This window comes from Ursus arctos, unplaced genomic scaffold, assembly GCF_023065955.2.
Source record: "Ursus arctos isolate Adak ecotype North America unplaced genomic scaffold, UrsArc2.0 scaffold_24, whole genome shotgun sequence".
Taxonomy (NCBI): Eukaryota; Metazoa; Chordata; class Mammalia; order Carnivora; family Ursidae; genus Ursus; species Ursus arctos.
The window spans coordinates 14440714-14460214 of NW_026622919.1; the positions used below are offsets into that span (position 1 = coordinate 14440714).

The window sequence follows — 19501 nt, forward strand, 5'->3', positions numbered from 1 at the left end:
TTTGGGAACTACAGAAAAGGTGGGGAGTCACTTATATTTCCAGCAAAAATAACTTACAGTTGGCGTTATTTGCCTGTCCATCACTTTTTCTATGTGCATGGGAAGATTTTCTCCTCAGCTGCGTTAATACTCTGTATAATGTTATCTTTTCTCCTGAACATCACAATATAAAGATTTGTACGTGTTTTTAAAATTGCATAAGCCCTTTTAGAAGCCTTAATTTTCTGCCAAGTGGACATTCCCTAATGTAACCATGTTATTGAATAGTTAAGTCATTTGTAATGCTACCATGAGCATCTTTGTATACAAAGCATTTTCTGTGTTTTATATTATATTTAACCTAGATTTTATAGAAATGGAATTTGTGGATCAAAGGGAATCAAGGGGAACAAACACTTGGAGGCTCTAAGATTGCTATTTGCTGCCCTAGTGGGGTGTGTCCATTTACCACTAACCATATTCTCATCAATAGGAAAATTTATTCTTAAGCCACAGTTTTGTTTTTCCAAATGGAGTTCCTAGTACCACTCCAGGAATCAGTGACAAGGTGATGGTTTAGGTTTAAAACTCCTTGATGTGCCAGAGAGTGACACTGTGACTCCTTGTCCACAGTGGGTTGTGACTGGTTCTTCCTTTGCTGTCCATCCCCCAAATTATGTGCACCTTCCTTCTTTTTCTTTTCTTTTCTTTTCTTTTCTTTTCTTTTCTTTTCTTTCTTGATTTATTTATTTTAGAGAGCAGGGAAGGGGCAGAGGCAGAGAGAGAAGAATCCTCAAGCAGACTCTGTGCTGAGCATGGAAACCTGATGCGGGGATTGATCTCATGACTTAAGGTCATGACCTGAGCCAAAATCAAGAGTTGGGTGCTCAACCGATTGAGCCACCCAGGCACCCCTATGTGCACATTTCTTGACATCAGTTCCATTCTGCTGTGTTCTCTATCCAGCCTCAGTGGCAGTCTGTGTCTTTGGGTGTATGTTTTCTTTTCTTTTCTTTTTTAAAATTTTATTTATTGGAGAGAAAAAGAGCAAGTACAAGAGGAGGGGTAGGGGCAGAGGGAGAGGGAGAAGCAGACCTCCTGCTGAGCAAGGAGCCAACATGGGGCTCAGTCCCAGGACCCTGAGATCCTGACCTGAACTGAAGGCAGACACGTAACCAACTGAGCCACCCAGGTGCCCCCTGGGTGTGTGTTTTCCAAAGTGCCTTCTACATACATTATCTGGTAAATTTAAGGTTTTGATAACCACTTGTGAATCTGTCCTGGAGACCTTCTTGGAATCCTGATATTTTAGAGTCTGTCTGATGATGCCTTTGTTGTTTTTTCGCACAGATCCTGTTCTGCAGGTTCCAACACATGTGGAAGAGTAAGTCTTCTGATTTGCTTCAGTACTTCCCCTTTAATTCGTTTTGTTTTTAACTATTCAGTCAATATTTAGGAAGCTAGCTGCTGGGAGTGCATATATGCATACACTTAAGGTATAATGAGAATGATGGAGCCATGAAGTCTTGCAGGTGCTATGACCTGTGTTGGGTGGTCAGTTCTTGGGGGAGGGAGGCAGTGATATTAAAAAGACTTCCTTGAGATGAAACCCAAGTTGAGTTTTGAGCTTAAGCTGCCAAAGTCCTACCAAAGGATTTAGATCTCTCCCTCTTCACTGTGTCGTACGATGGAGAGGAAACATGAACGTGACCTGCTACTAGAGTATGTGTTACGGCCCTTGTAAGAGCTCAGATGATGGTACATCCTAAGCACAGAAGAGACGCAGCAAGGGGTTTCTAAGTGCCTAGTCCTAGTTCAGAGTTAACCTTACCAAAGGCCACCTCATGTCTGCCTCATGGGAAGCCACGGACTGGAGACCATCATCCATCTCCGTGGCATGTTCTCTGTCAAGCTTTCAGAGTCTGCTTTTATTGCCTCCATTTTAAAAATAAATGTTTGTTGAACACTAAAGGTAGATTTGTCCTACCTGCTTAGGTATTGTTCCACGCTATTAAATATTAATTGTTGAAGTTCTGTACACAGTTGACTTAGGAACTGAGAAGCAGACTTAGTGGGTCCTTTTTCACTTACTTATCATCGTCCAGAGCACTTTGACCAAATGATGATTTACTCTTCTATGGTTTTTTATTAATTTTTTCTTGCAGGTTGCTTTTTTCTGCTCAAATATAGCCTATCACCATAGGGATATTTTATTTGTGGCTAAAAGTGAAAAGGTGGTGGGTGGAATTGTCTTATACACACACATGTCCCCTTCCTCCCAACCATGACTTTGCATGGCTTTGATATTTTGTTCTGTGCCCTGGGTTATAATTTATCACTGATACTTACTGCTCAATCTCTAGGCCTGCTTTCCTCCCAGATCCCAATGATGGCAGCCTGTATACGCTTGGGGGCAAGAATAATGAAGGCCTGACGGTGAGTGTATTTAGATTCTTTGTGTACTTCAGAGGTTCCAGACCAGTGGTCCTCAACTGTTACACATTGAGATCACCGGAAAGCTTAAAAAAAAATTCCTGGAGATTGTGATTCAGGTGGTCTGGAGTGAGATCTGGGCATCAATTATCTTTTTTTTTTTTTTTTTTAAACTTTTTAAGTGATCTTTTATTTTTTTTTATTTTTAAAGATTTTATCTATCTATTTGAGACGGGGCAGTGGAGAGCACGAGCAGGGGGGAGGAGCAGATGGAGAGGGAGAAGCAGACTCCCCGCTGAGCAGGGAGACCGATGGGAGGCTCGATGGGGGGCTCGATCCCAGGACACTGGGATCATGACCTGAGCTAAAGGCAGACGCTTAACCAACTGAGCCACTGAGGTGCTCCCCCTAATTGAGCTTTTAAATGGCAGCCAGAATTCAGAAACATTGATCTGGACCAGCAGGTTCCCATTGCCCAGCCAGCACGCTGAAGGGGTGTGATACTCCCTTTAGCAACAGGACTTGTTCTAAATAGCGATTCTCAAATTGGGTGTGGAGGGTAGTTTGAAGCATTGCCCACCACCACCCACCCCAGCAAATGTCCCCTTATAGCATGGGGAGCTGATATTCCATTCCCATCCCATCTTCATTTGAGAATCTAGACCAGTGGTTCTCAACCTCAGCTACACATTGTAATAACCTGGAAAACTCTTAAAAAAAAAAAAAAAAAAAAAAAAAAAAACCTAGATTCCAATCCCAAATTTTCCATTTAATTGATCCACGTCATCAGCAATTTTTAAAAGCTCCCCAGATAAGAGAATTTAGAAGTAGGTCCACACATGTGGTCACCTGATTTATGACAAGGGTGTTGCTGCAGTGCAGTGGGAAGAGTGGTCTCCAATAAATGGCATGAATCAGCTGGGATGTCCATGAAAAAGTTTCTTAACTCCTGCCTCACACCAGACACACAAAACTCAGTTTCAGAGAGATGGCATTACCAAGTGTGAAATGTGAAATAAAACTTAAAAAAAAAAAAAGTAGCAGAACATCTTCACAACCTTAGAATAGGAAAAGATTCCTTTCTTTCCCCCTCCCTCTCTTCCTTCCCCTCCCTCCCTCCCTCTTCCTCCCTCCCCCCTTTTCCTTCCTTCCTTCCTTCCTTCCTTCCTTCCTTCCTTTCCCTCCCTCCCTCCCTCTTCCTTCCTTCCTTCCTTCCTTCCTTCCTTCCTTCCTCCCTCCCTCCCTCCCTCCCTCCCTCCCTCCCTCCCTTCCTCACTCCCTCTTCCTCCCTCCCCCCTTTTCCTTCCTTCCTTCCTTTCCCTCCCTCCCTCTTCCTTCCTTCCTCCCTCCGTCCCTCCCTCCTTTCCTCCCTCCCTCCCCCCTTTCTCTTCCTTTCTTTCTTTTTCTTTCTTTTCTTTCTTTCCTTAACTCCCATGAGATCAAGATCTGAGCCAAGACCAAGAGTCAGACACTTAACCGATTGAGCCACCCAGGCACCACAGAAAAGATTTCTTAAATAGGATGAGATAAACAAAACAGAAACACCCCACACTTAACCATAAAGGGAAAAAAATCAATATATTGGATTATATTAAAATTAAGAGTTTTTCTCCATTAAGAGACACCATTAGAGAGGCAAGTCACACTGTATTTGCAGTACACATACAACTCCAATGAGGGATTCTTATTCAGAATATGTAAAGAACTCCTATAGATGACTAAAAAAACAAGAGAACCCAGAGGTTATCCAAATGGTCAAAACACATACAGAAACATACTCAGCTTCTTTAGTCGTTAGGGAAATGCAAATAAAAATCACAGTGTCCTACTACGACACGCTCACTAGAGTGGCTAAAATGAGGAAAATAGACAAAATGGGTGTTGGCGGGGGGAGTGGAGCAACCAGAGCTCTTGGACACTGCTGGAGGAAGTGCAGCTTGGTATATACAGTTTGGAAACTGTTTGGCAGAATCTGTAAAGCCTTATGACCCAGTAATCCTTCCCAGGTTATTATGTACCCAACAGAAATGCCTGTGTGTATTCACCAAAGACGGGTACCCGGATGTGCTGCAGCGTTACTGAGAATAACCGAGAAGTGAAAACTGCCCAGACAGCATCAATAGTAGACAGGGTAAAGAAATTACGGAATAGTGATACAATTTGATAATCTACACCAGTGAGAACCAGCAGTGTGTGACTGTCCACGGCAACATGGGTGAGCCTCACCAACCTCACGTTGGACAAAAGATGACAAACAAAGGCTGCACACTGAATGATTCATGTATATAAAGTTCAAAGACAGGAAAAACTAGTCTATGCTGTTTTGAAGTTAGGATAATGATTACCCTGGAAGGTTATGACTGGAAGAGAAGGCAAGAAGAGGCTTTCGGAGTGCTGGAAATGTCCTGCTGCTTCGTGTGGATGCTGGCTACGTGGGTTGGTTCACTTTGCACAATTTCACTGAGCTGAGCTCTACACTTCCGAGTGCCGTTCGTATGTTCTGCTTCAATAGAAAGTTTTTTAAAACAAAGCCTTCAAGTGCTTCGAATGTGCAGCCAAGGTTGAGAACCAGTGGTCTAGACTATAAGTGGCTATAAGGTCTGATCGGGATATTTTAACCTCATCTTCTGGAGACCCATGGCTGGAACCGATGGGAGGAGGAAGACAAGCCTTGCATACAGGTGTGCGTGTCCTACCGTCAGCATTTCCCTTCACGCCCCCAGAGCCTGTTTCGGAAGCGCTCTGTTTGCTAGACACTGTGTGCAGCGATCTGTGGAAGTTGTCTCATGTTTCAGCAGCCGCCTGGGATAGAGACATTATCCCACGTAAGAGGCGTGGAAACTTCACCCACAGAGGTGAAGGAGTGTGCCTAAGGCCGAAGTGTCAAATGTTGGAACTTGGGACTTGAGCTCGAACTTCCAAAGGATGCTCTGACCAGCACCCCTCACGTCTTCCTGTGTTGTGGGTTAACAGCTCCGGGAGCCGTGGGTTTCCCAGCTTGGGCCTTGAACAGGAGGCCTGTCGAAACGCTCAGCAGACTCCTGGGCTCCAGACTGGAAGCCTCGCAGCGACTTTCTGATTCTCCAGAACATCTGGCAAAAACCCAGTCAGCCATGACAGCCTCTCTGTGGCATTTCTCCTTCTCTAAGTTAGTTTAAACGTGGGGATAATGGGAAAATCCAAATGATGGATTATTTCAAGTTCAGTTTATTAAAACTAGAGAGAAATATTTTCTTTTTTGGAGAAAAAGATGACAGTGTAGTAGAAGCAGGTATCTATAGAATAGTTTCAAGAAGACAGAATGTTCCAAAAATAAAGTATACCGAAACAAACATTAACCAGAGGAACTTGTCACATGTCAGCTGTAGACTCAGAAGAACCTGTTTGATGATGACATGCAGTTGAAACACGTGGATTCTTTTGCGTTTGAGTTTCTTTTCCTGGCACCTATCGTAATTTCGCTTTAATACCAGAAGGCTTAATTTTCTTGTTTTTTCAGTAGAGCATTATTTATTTAATGAAGAAAACATCAAAATGACTTTTTTCACCTCAAACTCCTGGGTCACCCACATAATGACGACTTCTCCTTTCCCTTAAAGCTTCAGCTGGGTACTGACTTCAGCTGGGTACTGAGGTTGCTTCTCTTCAGAATTAATCTCATGGCTCACCCACACTCTGAAAAGCATTCCACTCAGCCTAGCTGGCTCTGGGTCAGTTTTCGAAGACAAGAGAATTTTTTTCTGCCCCCTCCCCCTCCAAATTTCAAAGATTGTGTAACCTCCCCATATTTGCATAAGTCTTTCCAGAAAAGGTTTGTGTCTTCCCCAGAAGTGCTCTGGAAAAGACACTTTAAGGGTGTTCCTGGAGGGGACCTGGGAGCTGGGTGCTTGTTGAAAGTGGGTATGGAAGCCTGGGGCGGCCCTTCTCCTCAGTTTCTAGTTAGGAAAACTCCCTTCAGCCATCCACACTGCTTCTCTCTTTTTAGCAGAATTGGGTAACAGAAACACTGTGCAGTAAAATTATAATAATTGCACAAGACTTGGTTAACTTATTTTTTTTTTTTTTAAAGAAACTTCCTTTTACCATCCCAGAGTTGGTGCAGGCATCCCCATGCCGAAGTTCAGATGGAATTCTCTACATGGGTAAGAGCTCCTGTTTTCAACACTGAAACTTTGGTCTCTTTGGAAATGAGTCCCAGAATCTGGGAAAGTGGCACGTCGGAGAGAGAGGTGTGCCGTGACTCCCCACCAGCCCTTCTGGGAAAGGTCTTTCTTGCCTCAGTTGTGCTTGTTCACGCCAGGATCAGCTGACCAATTAAGAAAGGGTTCCCCCCCCACTCGGGAGCAGACTTGACACCATTTATATGGTTACTCATTTAACAAGCTTTTAGCTGCTGTGTTGACTTACCCCTGTGATTTAAAGATTGCAACATACCCAGAAGCAATTGGATGAAATTTAAAGTGAACACAATAGTCTGAGCCAAGAAAGGGAAGCCAGGTTCTGCCTATTAATTATAGGACTTTCCTAGTATTTCCTGCTATCAGAATATTGGATAAAACAGCACTTAACAGCTTGCCTAGATAAGCTGCCTTCATACCTATGGGGTCACCTCTTTGAAAGCATCAGATCGCCTGCTTTTCTTTTATCATGTTGCTGCCAAAATGTCAATAAAAATGCATTTGTAATACAAAGGAGAACTGTGTTTATCTTGAAATCATGGTAGTAATAATATCCTGTATTTACATAGCAGCTTTCCTTCTGAGGAACTGAAAGTGCTTATTGCCTGTTCATGCCTCAGGAGCTTTATGGATATTTCTGGGCCTCGAGTGCAGGCTGGATTTTAAGTTTTTGCCTGGGACACAGGGGCGGTGGCTTCCTTCACACCTTCAGGATGAGGAAGCCCCAAGCCTTGAGATTCAGCAGAAGTGATCATCACAGGCTTTCTCTCTCTCCCCCGGGGCCATGCCCCATGCCCTCCTGACCATCTTTTTTTTTTTTTTTCTTTTTTAAGATTTTATTTATTTATTAGAGAGGGGGAGAGAGAGAGTGGGAGCATGAGCGGGGGGGAGGGGCAGAGGGAGAAGCAGGCTCCCCATTGAGCGGGGAGCCAGATGTGGGGCTTGATCCCAGGACCCCAGGATCATGACCTGAGCCAAAGGCAGATGCTTAACTGACTGAGCCACGCAGGTGTCCCTCTCCTGACCACCTTCTGACTGTCTGTGTTACTGTTGTCTGTCTGGGCTTCTAGCTTTTGCCAGTGGTTCATCACTTATGATGCATTTAAGATAGTGTGTTTCTATCATCTTTGTGTGGTGCCCTCTTAAGTGAGTTCATTAAGCATATTTAAAATTGTGGCAATTGCCTGATCCATCCATCCTTTAAGATGTAGCTGAGTTATGCAGACTGTAATGGCCCTCGAAGTAACCAGAATGGTGTCATGCCAGATGGAAAGGGATCATGGGCACAGCTATTTGGTGATGTTTTCACTCTATCTGCAGATCTTTTTCATATTAAGATTTTGTCATTGAGAACAGAAAGTTATCATCCATGGGCAAGTTTCACCTATGTAGTCTAGGCATGTATGTTACATCTGTTAGAACTAAGTGTAGCTCCAGCAAATTCTGATGCCCTGTTCTGTGGTCTGTGGTAACAGACATGTGATCTTCCCAACATCTCTGTAGCCTGCTTCCAAGAGTCCCTTGAAATAGGACCCTTGGCCAATAAGTTAGGAAGATCCCAGTGACCAGAGGCCATGCCTTACAAAACAGAAATGCATACCTTGTGGTGAATGTGTTGACTTTCAGATGGGAGGCCCATGTTACCGACCCACCATTAGTGGGATGCTCTGGTGTATGTACCGTAGAGGCATATGCTGTGAGTTTTCCCAGTAGTGTTGTTTGGCTATGCTGTCTACCTGTTCATACCATTTAACCCGCCAACTGAGGTGTGGGGTGTAGTGTGTGTGGCTGGGGAATAACTTACTGGCTGGGGTCCTGGGCTGAGATAAGTTTGGCCTCATTAGCACCAGGTTGCAGCCAACTCTACTACCCAGTCCCAGGTACTAGCTAATTCTAGTTATATACCGTCACTGTAGATCCTCTTTACATGTGGGCTCCTTAGTAGGGGTGTGGAGATCTATGAATGATGGTTACCAGACAGGTGAACCCCTGGGTGCATTTCTCTATTTATATAGATCCTAGTCTGTGGGAGAAGGATTGCCCTTCAGAGACCAGGCTTTTCATATTTAAGGCCACTCATCGAAGCAATGAAATCTGTGAGTTTTATTAGGTTATTAGGTTTGAAGACATTTTTAAACCATCATTAGGTTATTAAGTTATGATAAGACCCAGTGGGCCAAGAAGTTTTATTATCTGCGCAGTAGCATTCGCCTTGTCACCCTTGGAGCATCATAGAAATGTCTCCAACATCAGGAGAACTCCGGGCCTGTCAGCACAGAAAACATCTTGGCCTGCTAGTTTGGCAGAGACACGTTTTTTCCCATATGGGGTGAGTGTAAACCACAGTGTATCCTTGTGACCTTTCAGGTAAAAAGCAGGACATTTGGTACGTTATCGATCTTCTGACTGGGGAGAAGCAGCAGACTTTGTCATCGGCCTTTGCAGACAGTCTCTGCCCATCAACCTCTTTGCTGTATCTTGGGCGAACAGGTAAGGAGGGACCTTCTCTTGTGTACAACCTGCCTCGTTCTAAAAAAAAAACGTGAAGTAGCCTCCCCCCTGGCCCTCTATCCTGGGCTTCATTCTCTAGAAGGTGGCCAGAGCTGTCTTCTCTGAACACAGATTTTACCGCATCGTTCCCCTTCAGAAGACCTCCGATGGCTCCCCGTGGCCTGAGGGATTAACACAAAGCTTCCATTATGCAGCCACGACCTCTTGCCTCCTCCCTGGCTGTATTTCCCAGACTTAAACATTTTCCAATCAGTTCCCAGAATAAGCATCGCTGTTTTTAAAGACGTTCAGCAGTGGGTCCCTCTCCAGCAGGTGTGCACCTGTTTGGCCTTGATCTGATCTTGACTCTGAGGCTGTTTTTTACAGTGAGACTGTCTTGCAGCTGGAGCATCAGTCCTGGCCCCTCTCTGTTTTCTCTGTATTCAGCTTGAAAACGGATTGGTTTCTTCTTCAGCCTCTCTGTCTCGCATTACATCCTGTGCAGCTAAGAGAAACTGCTTGGCACTTTCTGCCTTCTGCCTGGAGATCTCCTCAGCCAGACCCACGAGGTCGTTAGGTGCTTTCTTGCGCCTTTCCAAGTTACTGCAAACCCTGGTCTTACTAGTAGTGTCACCACAGTGTAACCTGGGCCACCCCTTTGCAGCTTCCAGGAGCAGTTCCCTTACCGCTCCTTCGGTCTCCATGCCAGCCTGCCAGCCTCCCCCTGCCACCTTGTCCCAGCCAATGCCACACATTTCTGTGTGTTGTCATGGCCCTATCCCACTTCTAGGTACCAGTTTCTAACGTCAACTGTCTATTGCTACATGCTAAACCACCCCATCACTTAGGTGGTGTAAAACGACACTGTGATTAAAAAGATAAAATAGTGATGTGCAATTAAAAAAAAAAGTAAGTAAACACAGTGATATTGATTCTGTGAGTCATGAGTTCAAGGACACAGTGCAAGTGGCTTGTCCCTGCTCCACATGCTGTCAGCCAGGTTCACTCGTGTCTGGGACTTCAGTTCCCGTCCACGTGGCCTTCCTCTTTCCCACTGATGGCCTGGACACTACACATGACGTAGGGAGGCTCTGTCTGTTGCAATGTAGGTAAGGTCGGCACCTCAGCAGGTGCTGTGGCCCCTGCAGGTAACAGGCTGGTGTGTGTTCTCCAGAGTACACCATCACCATGTACGACACCAAAACCCGAGAGCTCCGGTGGAACGCCACCTACTTCGACTACGCAGCCTCGCTGCCTGAGGACGACGGGGAATACAGTAAGTGCTCCCGGGTGGCTCTGCAAGGCTGGCTGGGTACGTGTGACTGGTGGGAAGCCAGCACTCCCAAACGCTGGAATTTCTTTTAAGGCACTCTTGGCAGCCAGCTTCTGGGCTTTCCAAGGCTTTGAGACAGTCAGTATTGAAGGCAGGGGCCTGGGTGAGAAGTGTCGAGGGGGACCGTGGTAGAATGGGTGGGGAGTTTAGCCTGAGAGGCGGGAGGATGCGCCTTGTTGAGTCTCTCTGTGGCCCAGAAGGAACGTACCACAAGCCCATGGGAAGCAGAACCAAGTATCCTCTGTGACGTGAACAACCCACCCCCTAAATGTGACTCCTCCCCTTGTTTATTTCTCTCGTAAACATTCCCCGCACCCAAATGAAAACTGAAAGCCAATTTTGCCATCTGAACACTGATACCTGAAAGTCTGACAGAAATCTCCTCTGTGGGCAGATGTGGACCGTGTCAGTGGTCAGCTTTACCTTTCAGCTCCATCAGTGGGTTTGACACAATTGCCATACAGTATCAGAGTCCTAGGCTCCCCCCTGGCTCGCTCCTCCTCACTACTGACTCTCCCCAATTGCATATCTCACCAAGTAGATTGCCTTCCACAGAGTGGTCCTGTCCTGTTTATAAGGCAGGCAGCTCCCACTGTCCTGATGTTGTAGAGCCTGCGCGGGTTCATGGAAACAAGTGAACTTGTCGGGAGGGTATCTGAGAATACTCCAGAAGTCGTGTTGCCTTTAGCTAAGTGACTGCCGCTTGCCAGGAGGGAGAGGATGTGGTCACAAGACGGGGTGAGACCGCATGCTTTGTGTATTTGATCTGTACAGAGATGTCCCACTTTGTGTCCAACGGCGATGGGCTGGTGGTGACCGTGGACAGTGAATCTGGCGACGTCCTGTGGATCCAAAACTACGCTTCCCCCGTGGTGGCCTTTTACGTCTGGCAGCGGGAGGGTCTGAAGAAGGTGATGCACATCAACGTCGCTGTGGAGACCCTGCGCTACCTGACCTTCATGTCTGGGGAGGTGGGCCGCATCACCAAGTGGAAGTACCCGTTCCCCAAGGAGACGGAGGCCAAGAGCAAGCTGACGTGAGTCAGGGGACCTGGGGCAGAAGAGGGCAGCCGGGACCCAGACGTCCCAGTCCCGCTGCAGCATGGCAGAGCGTCTACAGGACGCCATGGCGGAGGGCACACCTCTCGGAAGCCACGAGGTGTATAAAGAGCCGGGACTGGCTCAGTTGGAAAGCTCATAATGTGTATAAGAACTGGGGCCTCCCATGATGCCTCAGAGTTCTCGAATATTAAATAAATCAAAATTATGGACAGGGATAAGAGACTGCTGATACAGAACCACAGTACAATTTGGATCTGTCTCAGCTGGAAGGAGGGCAAGAGATATCTTTACTTTTTAACTTTCGGGATTTTCTGAATTCTTACTATAAGATATTCGTGTCCAAAATCAGGAAAAGAGTATTAACGCGTGTATGCCTGAGACTCAGCAGGCTTGTGTTCGCCACCCCCACCTGTGAGCAACCTGAACTTGGTCCTTGGCCTTGCTGAATCCCCGTGTCCCGCTCTGCAGAGCTGCAGAGAGAGCAGATGAGACTGTGAGGGTGCTTTCTAAGTTGTACTGCCCCTTTCACACGTAAGGTGTTTGTTGAGAGAGGTTTCAAGAATTTAGTGGACGACTAACCCCAAACTGTCTTTTGACGGCAACCACAAGGGTCTGGAGGTGCAGCTCCTGCCTTTTCACGCTAACCCCACAGACGAAGCCGGACCCACCCACCCCCACCCCCGCCAACCCCTCAATGCCCCAGGCAGGGATAGTCTACCAGCTGGGGGAGCAGAAGCCTCACCCAGTTTGGAACTGTCTGTGTGCCCCTTTGCTGTAGTCACCCACCTCAGAGCAGCTGTTTCTTAGGGCTTCTGTAGAACCCCTAGACTCCCAAAGAATCACGAGACAGAATGGCAGCTCGGTTGTCAGAGCGGGCCTTGGCCAGGGCCATATCAGCGGCTGTGCAGTGGTTGCAAGCATTTAGTCTTTCCCGGGTGAGCACTGTCCGTGGTTCTTTCTGCAGGTGGACGAGGGGATGGTCCAGCGCAGCCCTGCCCTTGGCAGACGAGGAAAGCAGGGCTGGCAGTTAGATGACTTGTGCATACCTCTGGAGGCAGGGAGGGACAGCTGGGGCCTGCAGTCCAGTTCCCAGGACGGTAGCCCTGCCTTCACTGCTCGGGATTTCAGCATTTGGGGCTAGGATACTTCTTTCCAGAAAAGCCCCTTTTGTGGGATGCAGAAATTAGATGACTGGACTGTGTGTTTCTGCTTGTCTCCTAGGCCCACCCTGTATGTTGGGAAATACTCTACCAGCCTGTATGCCTCCCCCTCCATGGTTCACGAGGGGGTTGCCGTTGTGGTAAGTCTTCTCTGGGGGGCTTGCAAGTGCAGCCTCCTCCCAGGCACTCCTGTTCCATTTTGGCAGAGAATGACTCGATGGCATTGGAACATCCTGTGGGTAAAGAATGCAAGACACGGGTCTTAGATCCTCAGAAACAATTTCTGCCCATACCACATTCTGCCTCTTGAGGAAAGATGCATGATGAGAGCAGCTTCCTAAGCCTCGGGAGCCCTGGCCATTCCACTTTGCTTTCATATTCAAGTCTGAACTGCCCAGGTTGGTGTCCACAGCCTCCTCTGTCCGGGCCCTTGGGGCCTCACTGCTCGTGTCTCTGTGGGAGTTGTACAGTCCATCTTCTCCCTGATTCCAGAAGATTCCTGTTTGCCTTTCTCCACCTTTGTTTAGGCTGTGCCTCATGCTTCAAATACTCTCCCTTCCTTTTACCTGCTCAAATCCTTTCCATCCTTTCATGACCTCTTGAGGCCTCCTCAGACCTCCCCAGCCTCTTCAGAGCGTGGAGCCAGGAGCGGGCTCCTGGCCAGAGCGTCTTCCACCCTGGTCCGCGCAGAGACAGGGGGCTCCTTCACTTACCTCTCACAGTAGCCTCTGGGAATTCCACACACACTCTTCCCAGTTCCCAGACAGAAGAATTTAAAAAGATGTCCCTGATAAAGGTGTCAGCACAACATTGTCACATGTTGAGGGAGGAGCTTCTGCCATGTAAGGGCCTTTGTGTCTTGCTCTGACTGTCCGACTGTCCAGGACAAGCCCCACACTAGAAATCGCTTCCCTTCGGTACTCGCCCACAAGGGCTGCCCCAGACCTCACTCCCGTTCCTTATTCACAGCCCCGAGGCAGTACTCTTCCTTTGCTGGAAGGCCCCCAGACCGATGGAGTCACCATTGGGGACAAAGGGGAGTGTGTGATCACGCCCAGCACAGACCTCAAGTTTGACCCTGGGCTCAAAGGCAAGAACAAGCTCAACTACCTGAGGAACTCCTGGCTTCTGATAGGTAAGCGTGGGTTTCTCCTCCGCTCCGGCACGGCGTGCTGCCCCCTGCTGGGCAAAGCCCGGCCTTGTTAGTTAGCGTGGTCAACTCTGCGGGGTGCTCAGTTCAGGCAGGTCCAAGACAGTCTTTCAGACCCGGGACCATTTTTACCCACAAGGAAAATAAACAGGGAAGCTGTGTTACCAAGTCAGTTCTCAAAAATCATTTACTGTTCCAAAACCCAAATACTGACTTAACATAACCTTTATGCAGTTCTCTGGCACACTGACCGGCCGTTATGTGCCAGACACTGGCACAAGCACTTTAGAACCCATCTCATTTCTGCCAGCGGCCCCTTGTGAGGTAGACACCTTGTTATTCCACTTACGGGAAGCCAGGGCGATTCCTATGGAAGAGTTCCCTGGGGGTGGGGCAGGGGCTGGGGGAGGGGAGGTTGGAGACCCAGGAGGGATGGAAGGTGGTGAAGAGAACGAGGCTGGGTTTGGGTCAAGGAGCCACGGCAGAAGTCCCCCGTGTGTGTGTGTGTGTGTGTGTGTGTATGTGTGTGTGTGTTTGTGTGTTGGGAGGGTCCCCTTTTCCTTCGCTTCTGTTGTTGCTGCCCTTGCTAATGGCCCTCGGGGAATTGGGGGTCCCGTCAGCCACAGCGATAAGTTGAGATGACACTCAAAGGCAGTGAGTGTGAAAAATGAAGGCAGAGTCATGTGAGAGGAGCTGTGTCTCTGGCAAGTGTCCCAAGTAAGTAGAGCAGGGCAGAGTTTTTTTGAATTTGATTTGCCTTCATGTGTCCCATCTCCCCCAGTTCTGCTGCCTCCCGGCCCCAGAGGTGGTGAGAGGTGGGGATATGCAGTCTTGTGGGGGGGGACAGGAGGCAAGTGGGTGCTAGCTGCTGAGTGGAAGGGGCAGAGAGAAGACAGTGCTGAAGGTACCGGGAGAGGATGTGGAACGGCTTGGAGGAGTGTGGGCCCAGGAGGCTGCAGGGTCTGCCCTGCGGTGGCACCTGGGCTGGGGCAGTGTGTGTGTGTGTGTGGGGGGGTTAACTGGGTGTTGCAGGCAGGAGCCTGAGCATACTGGAGTCTGATCCGTGCCTTTATCTTGTCTGAGTCTTGTTCTTCCTGACTCCCTGTAGCCATTTGTCTACTGCTTATTATTTCTACCAAATAATGATAAAAGGAGATAACAGAGTAATTCTCCCTGTTTTTTGAACAAAAGTAGTTTCAAGAGCATGTGTGAGTGGGCCGAAGTGAGGGGAAGTAGCTGATGAGCAGGGGCCGTTAAAATTACAAGGTCATGTCATTTTCTATACCAATTAAGGGATACATAAACTGCCCACCAGTGGCTAAGAAGTGAAAAAATTATTGGAAACTAAGGAAATATGTACATAAGACTATAAAAAATACGGGGGGAAAGTCTTCATGGCTAGCTTGCAAAAAAACGATAACCTTTTAAAGCAGAAAGGTTGTCCAATTAAGAAAACTGAGAAACTCAACAAAGTCTGAAGAAGTAATTAGGGAGTCACCCCACGCTTCTAAAGTCCCCGGAGGAACTCCAGAGATAGTCATTTTTTTAGTCATTTTCAAATAAGGAACTACTTGACAGTCTTTGCATAGACTCGGGGCCACGGGTAAAATGACATGCCCTTTTATGTCCAACTGTGTCCTTTAATTTGGTTTTTGGGGAAGATATTAAGGATATTCCCACTTCCACGTTGGTCTTGAAAATAAAATGAGTCCACTTAGCTGGAGCAATGTGGTCTCTGGCTTTCCCCAGAGCGATGGCACTAACCTGGGGTGCTCTTGGCTCCCCCTGGGAGCTTTGTCAGACAAGCATGTGTGACCCCTGGAGATCCTGATTCAGTAGGTCCAGGGCAGGGCCTGTGCTTTTTGCTCTGGATGATGATGATAATGACGATAGATAAATCACGAAGACCAGGTACTGTTTGTACAAACGTGTTGGGATCTCCTGATGATGCTTGTGGAACAGTTGGCTCAGAGCATGCAGCATGATAGCACTGAAGGCCCAGCTACGGGAGGTGCCTGTCTATGAGCAGACGTACAGCAGGAAGCGAGGATCTGGGCTAACCATGTCTGTAGTGATCTGTGGCTAGGTCCCTACTGGGAGGCAGGACGTGAAACCCCAGGAGCAGGTCCCGGGAATGGGGGCAGGCAGGGCCCTGCAATACAGGATGGCACATGGGAGAACAACCTGTTTTCTCCTCGGGGGAAGGTTTCTTGTTAGTGAGCCTCAGAGGTACCTGGAGAAGCTCACATTCAGATCCCCAGGCCCCATCAGCAAGTCTGAGTCCAGGGTCTGAAGCAGGTAGACCCTACATGAGGACATCCTGCTCCCCAGCAAAGCATGTCTCATAGTTCTCATGGACAAGGGGAAACTGGTGGTGGTTCAAAACAAGATGATCTTGTAGAGGGGCGCCTGGGTGGCTCAGTCGGTGAAGCGTCTGCCTCCGGCTCAGGTCCTGGGGATTGAGCTCCACATTGGGCTCCCTGCTCAGCAGGGAGTCTCCTTCTCCCTCTCCCTCTGTGCACACTCTAGCTCTCGCTCTGTCTTTCTCAAATAAATAAAATATTTTAAAAAGAATGATCTTATAGATAGAGAACTGAGAAAGATTTTTCCAGATCAAGAAATGTACATAGCATGGACTAGTTTTTGTTTATTTTTGTTTTGGAAATATAAACCATAAAATCTCTGATAGGTTTGGGACAACAGTCGAAAGATCATAGGGTAAGATTGAATCACAGGGAGAGAACAAAAAGAAAGTGTGTCCTGGGGCCAACAGCCCAGTGAGAGAGAGTTAACTGGCTCTTCCGGTAGGATAAGAGTCATTTAATGTTAGAGCTAAACAGATTTTCAAGCCATATCGAGTCCCAGTTGCTTATTTTATTCAACTTTGTCTCTCTCACGGTAATATGCACACAGTAGATGCTCGGTAAATGTGTAATATATACTAGGTAGTCTTCAGATAGTGAGAGAACTGTGACTCTCTGCTCCCCTAGCAAATGCGTCCTGTTTCTTGTGAATAATTCACCACTTCCCAGGATGAAGCTCCCATTTAGATAATTAAAATTAATTTAAATACCAAGGTGGGAATGTGGTAGCCTTGGTAGGTTACAAGGTAGGCCTTGAAGGGAGAACTACTTGAGTTTTTAATGAAGCTTCAAGATGCTTCAGCAGCCCACAACGTAAATTAGGAATTACCCACGCAAGTCTTACTCTGAACATATCCCAAAGATCCTGATTCCTCTCATGACAAGGACACTTCTTTGCCCCTCGTTATAAGATCCAGAACACTGTATACCTGCCACTGAGTAACAAAATTTCTGTCTTAATGAGATTTTTCTGGTAACTGCCTCTCATTTTCTCTCGCTTTATAAATGTGGGTGTTTGCACTGTGGGCCCCTCCGTTCAGCTGTAGGGGAGTGACTATTCCCTAAGCTTCCGTAAGACCGTGTGTGGAGCTGGTCTCATGGAAATTTGTTTCCTCCCATAGGACACCATGAAACCCCCCTGTCTGCGTCTACCAAGATGCTGGAGAGATTCCCCAACAATCTGCCCAAACATCGGGAAAACGTGATTCCTGCCGATTCAGAGAAGAAGAGCTTTGAGGAAGTGAGTGGGGATGTGAACAGTTAGTTCCTCAGTCCTTGTGTCAGGTGTTGGGGGAAGGCATTTGCCCTTGCCTTTGGAGCTTGTAGTGGACTCAGGAGGGGAGAGGAATGCTCGGGAACCCAGAGCAAACATCACCCAGTGAAGGCCTGGTGGGGAGGAAGATGAAGCACTTCATGAGGGCCGTGGCAAAGGCAGAGGGGCGGGAGAGGGAGTTGGCCTGGTGGGACAGAGGTAAAAGGCACTGGAGGACAGAAGCAGCAGAGATGAAGGCCTCGAGGTGGGACAAACACTGCGTGTGCAGCTCTGGGGCCGAGACCAGATCTGAGGCCATCAGGTGGGGGGCAGTGGGAAGTGGGACCATATGCTACAGAGGAACCATGTTACTGAGCTTTGCTTGTGCCTGACAGTGGAGCCAACAGTTGATGAGAAGAGGAGGTGGGAGACCTGAAGTTTCATGAAGCCAGGAGTGGCCCTTTGGAAATAGCGAGCTTGGCTGCTTGGTCTGGTACAGGCTTGGTCTGACAGGGACCCAGCGTGCCTACAGAATGAAGATTTGGGTAGGAGGGAGGCCCACCCAGGTGGTAGCTGCTGCAAGCCTCTGACCTGGGCTGCCCTCCTGCAGCCCTGGGGACACAGCATGCCAGTCAGGGTCTCACTGGACACAGGTGGCCACCCAGATATGGACAGTCCCAGGGGTTCTCCTAGCATCCTTTAGCCTGAAGTTGGGGGGCAGGAGTAGAAAGGGTACCAGGCCAGGAGCCTGGAGCTTCAGTTGACATATTCAGCAACCCCACAGAATTGGACCTCCTTTTCCTCCCCCTGCCCCATCTGCTGGTGTCCCAATCAGAAACCAGAGGGAAGGGAGACCACTGCTGTGCCCATAGCTGGCAGCTTTTGGTGGCACAGAGCCGGTGGAGGAGGCGGGATGGTGGCTCTGCAGGAGGGGTTCCAGCATGGCCAGTGGGGTGAGGAGGGAGTCCAGAGAAGCCATTTGGACTTGGCAACTCCTATAAGCCCTGCCATGGGGGATGCAAGCCTGAAAGAGGGCCTGACTATGGGCAAGGTCCGAGGAAGACGAGGGGGGCTGGCTGATGTGGGGTCCGCGGTCACGGCAAGTTCACTGTAGGTTGAGATTTTATCCAGAGAGAAAGGCAAGGAAATCATGTAGCTGTTTAAGATTCTAGAGCGAAATATCTCGAGTTGCCCGTCATCTCTGGAGGTAGCCAGTTGGAGAAGCGCGTGAGTCGAAGACCGTGATTTTGGGAAACATTGGTGCCGTAAGGCCTTGATCTGATGTTGATCTGAATGAAGTCACTTGTACCTACCCCTGAACACTTAGAAAATAAAAATATAGAGAAGAAAAGAAGACAGAACCCTTAATCTAATGCCCAGAGATAGCTACAGCTAAGATTTTAATGGTCATCCAAACTTGAACGGGGTTTTTAAAAACTCCACTGAAGTACTCTGAGGTGCATTTATATGGCAGTAAGACAACTTTTTTAACACATTTGACCACATATAACCAAGTGTTGTTCCTGGTCACATGCTCAGCTGCCTGCTCCCCTCCAGCTGGGCCACCCCCACCCCATACACCGTGGTAGTGGGGCAGCCGGAGGGGAGAGAAGCGAAGGCCGAAGTCTGGGGTCAGGGGAAAGGTGGGTGCGTGGTGGGGGATGCCAAGCCCTGGGCTTGCCCCAAGGCCGTGTGTTTGCTTCACTGGACAAACAGTGACGGCACTCCCGGGACGCTGGACGTTTGAGAACGCATCGATGCGTTTTTCTAAACTGTTCTCGGAGTCCTAGAGACTCCGAGAAGCTGAGATGGGAGGTCCGCTTTTATCTGGTTTAACTTGGGGCTTCCAAGGAAAATTTTCTTTAACAAAAAATTCTGATGCTTTTCAGAAACTTTGAAAAACAGTGAGATATTTGGAAAAAAAAAGATTTTGTTTTTGGAGTTGCCCTGAAAGTTTACAAGCAACAGAAGCAAGCTGCTTTATTACTCTTCAGCCACATGTGTGGGGTTTACATGGGGTTTTCCTTTTTAATGTGAAATGGTTTTATTAAAGTGACTATCAACCTTTTCACTAGACTTTGTCACCAGTAACATCAGAGTTT

The 19501-nt window shown here is 47.9% G+C and overlaps 1 protein-coding gene across 3 annotated transcripts in view; it reads left to right on the plus strand.

The window, feature by feature from the left end:
* ERN1 (endoplasmic reticulum to nucleus signaling 1) overlaps window positions 1–19501 on the plus strand; it is a 76410-nt gene that overhangs the window by 42169 nt on the left and 14740 nt on the right. For all 3 annotated transcript variants that reach the window (XM_044389131.3, XM_048225511.2, XM_048225506.2), the window contains exons 3-11: window positions 1330–1363; window positions 2343–2415; window positions 6482–6554; window positions 8958–9080; window positions 10255–10356; window positions 11188–11449; window positions 12696–12774; window positions 13604–13769; window positions 17269–17387. In XM_044389131.3, coding sequence (XP_044245066.2) covers window positions 1330–1363; window positions 2343–2415; window positions 6482–6554; window positions 8958–9080; window positions 10255–10356; window positions 11188–11449; window positions 12696–12774; window positions 13604–13769; window positions 17269–17387 — 1031 coding nt within the window. The remainder of the gene's footprint in view (window positions 1–1329; window positions 1364–2342; window positions 2416–6481; window positions 6555–8957; window positions 9081–10254; window positions 10357–11187; window positions 11450–12695; window positions 12775–13603; window positions 13770–17268; window positions 17388–19501) is intronic.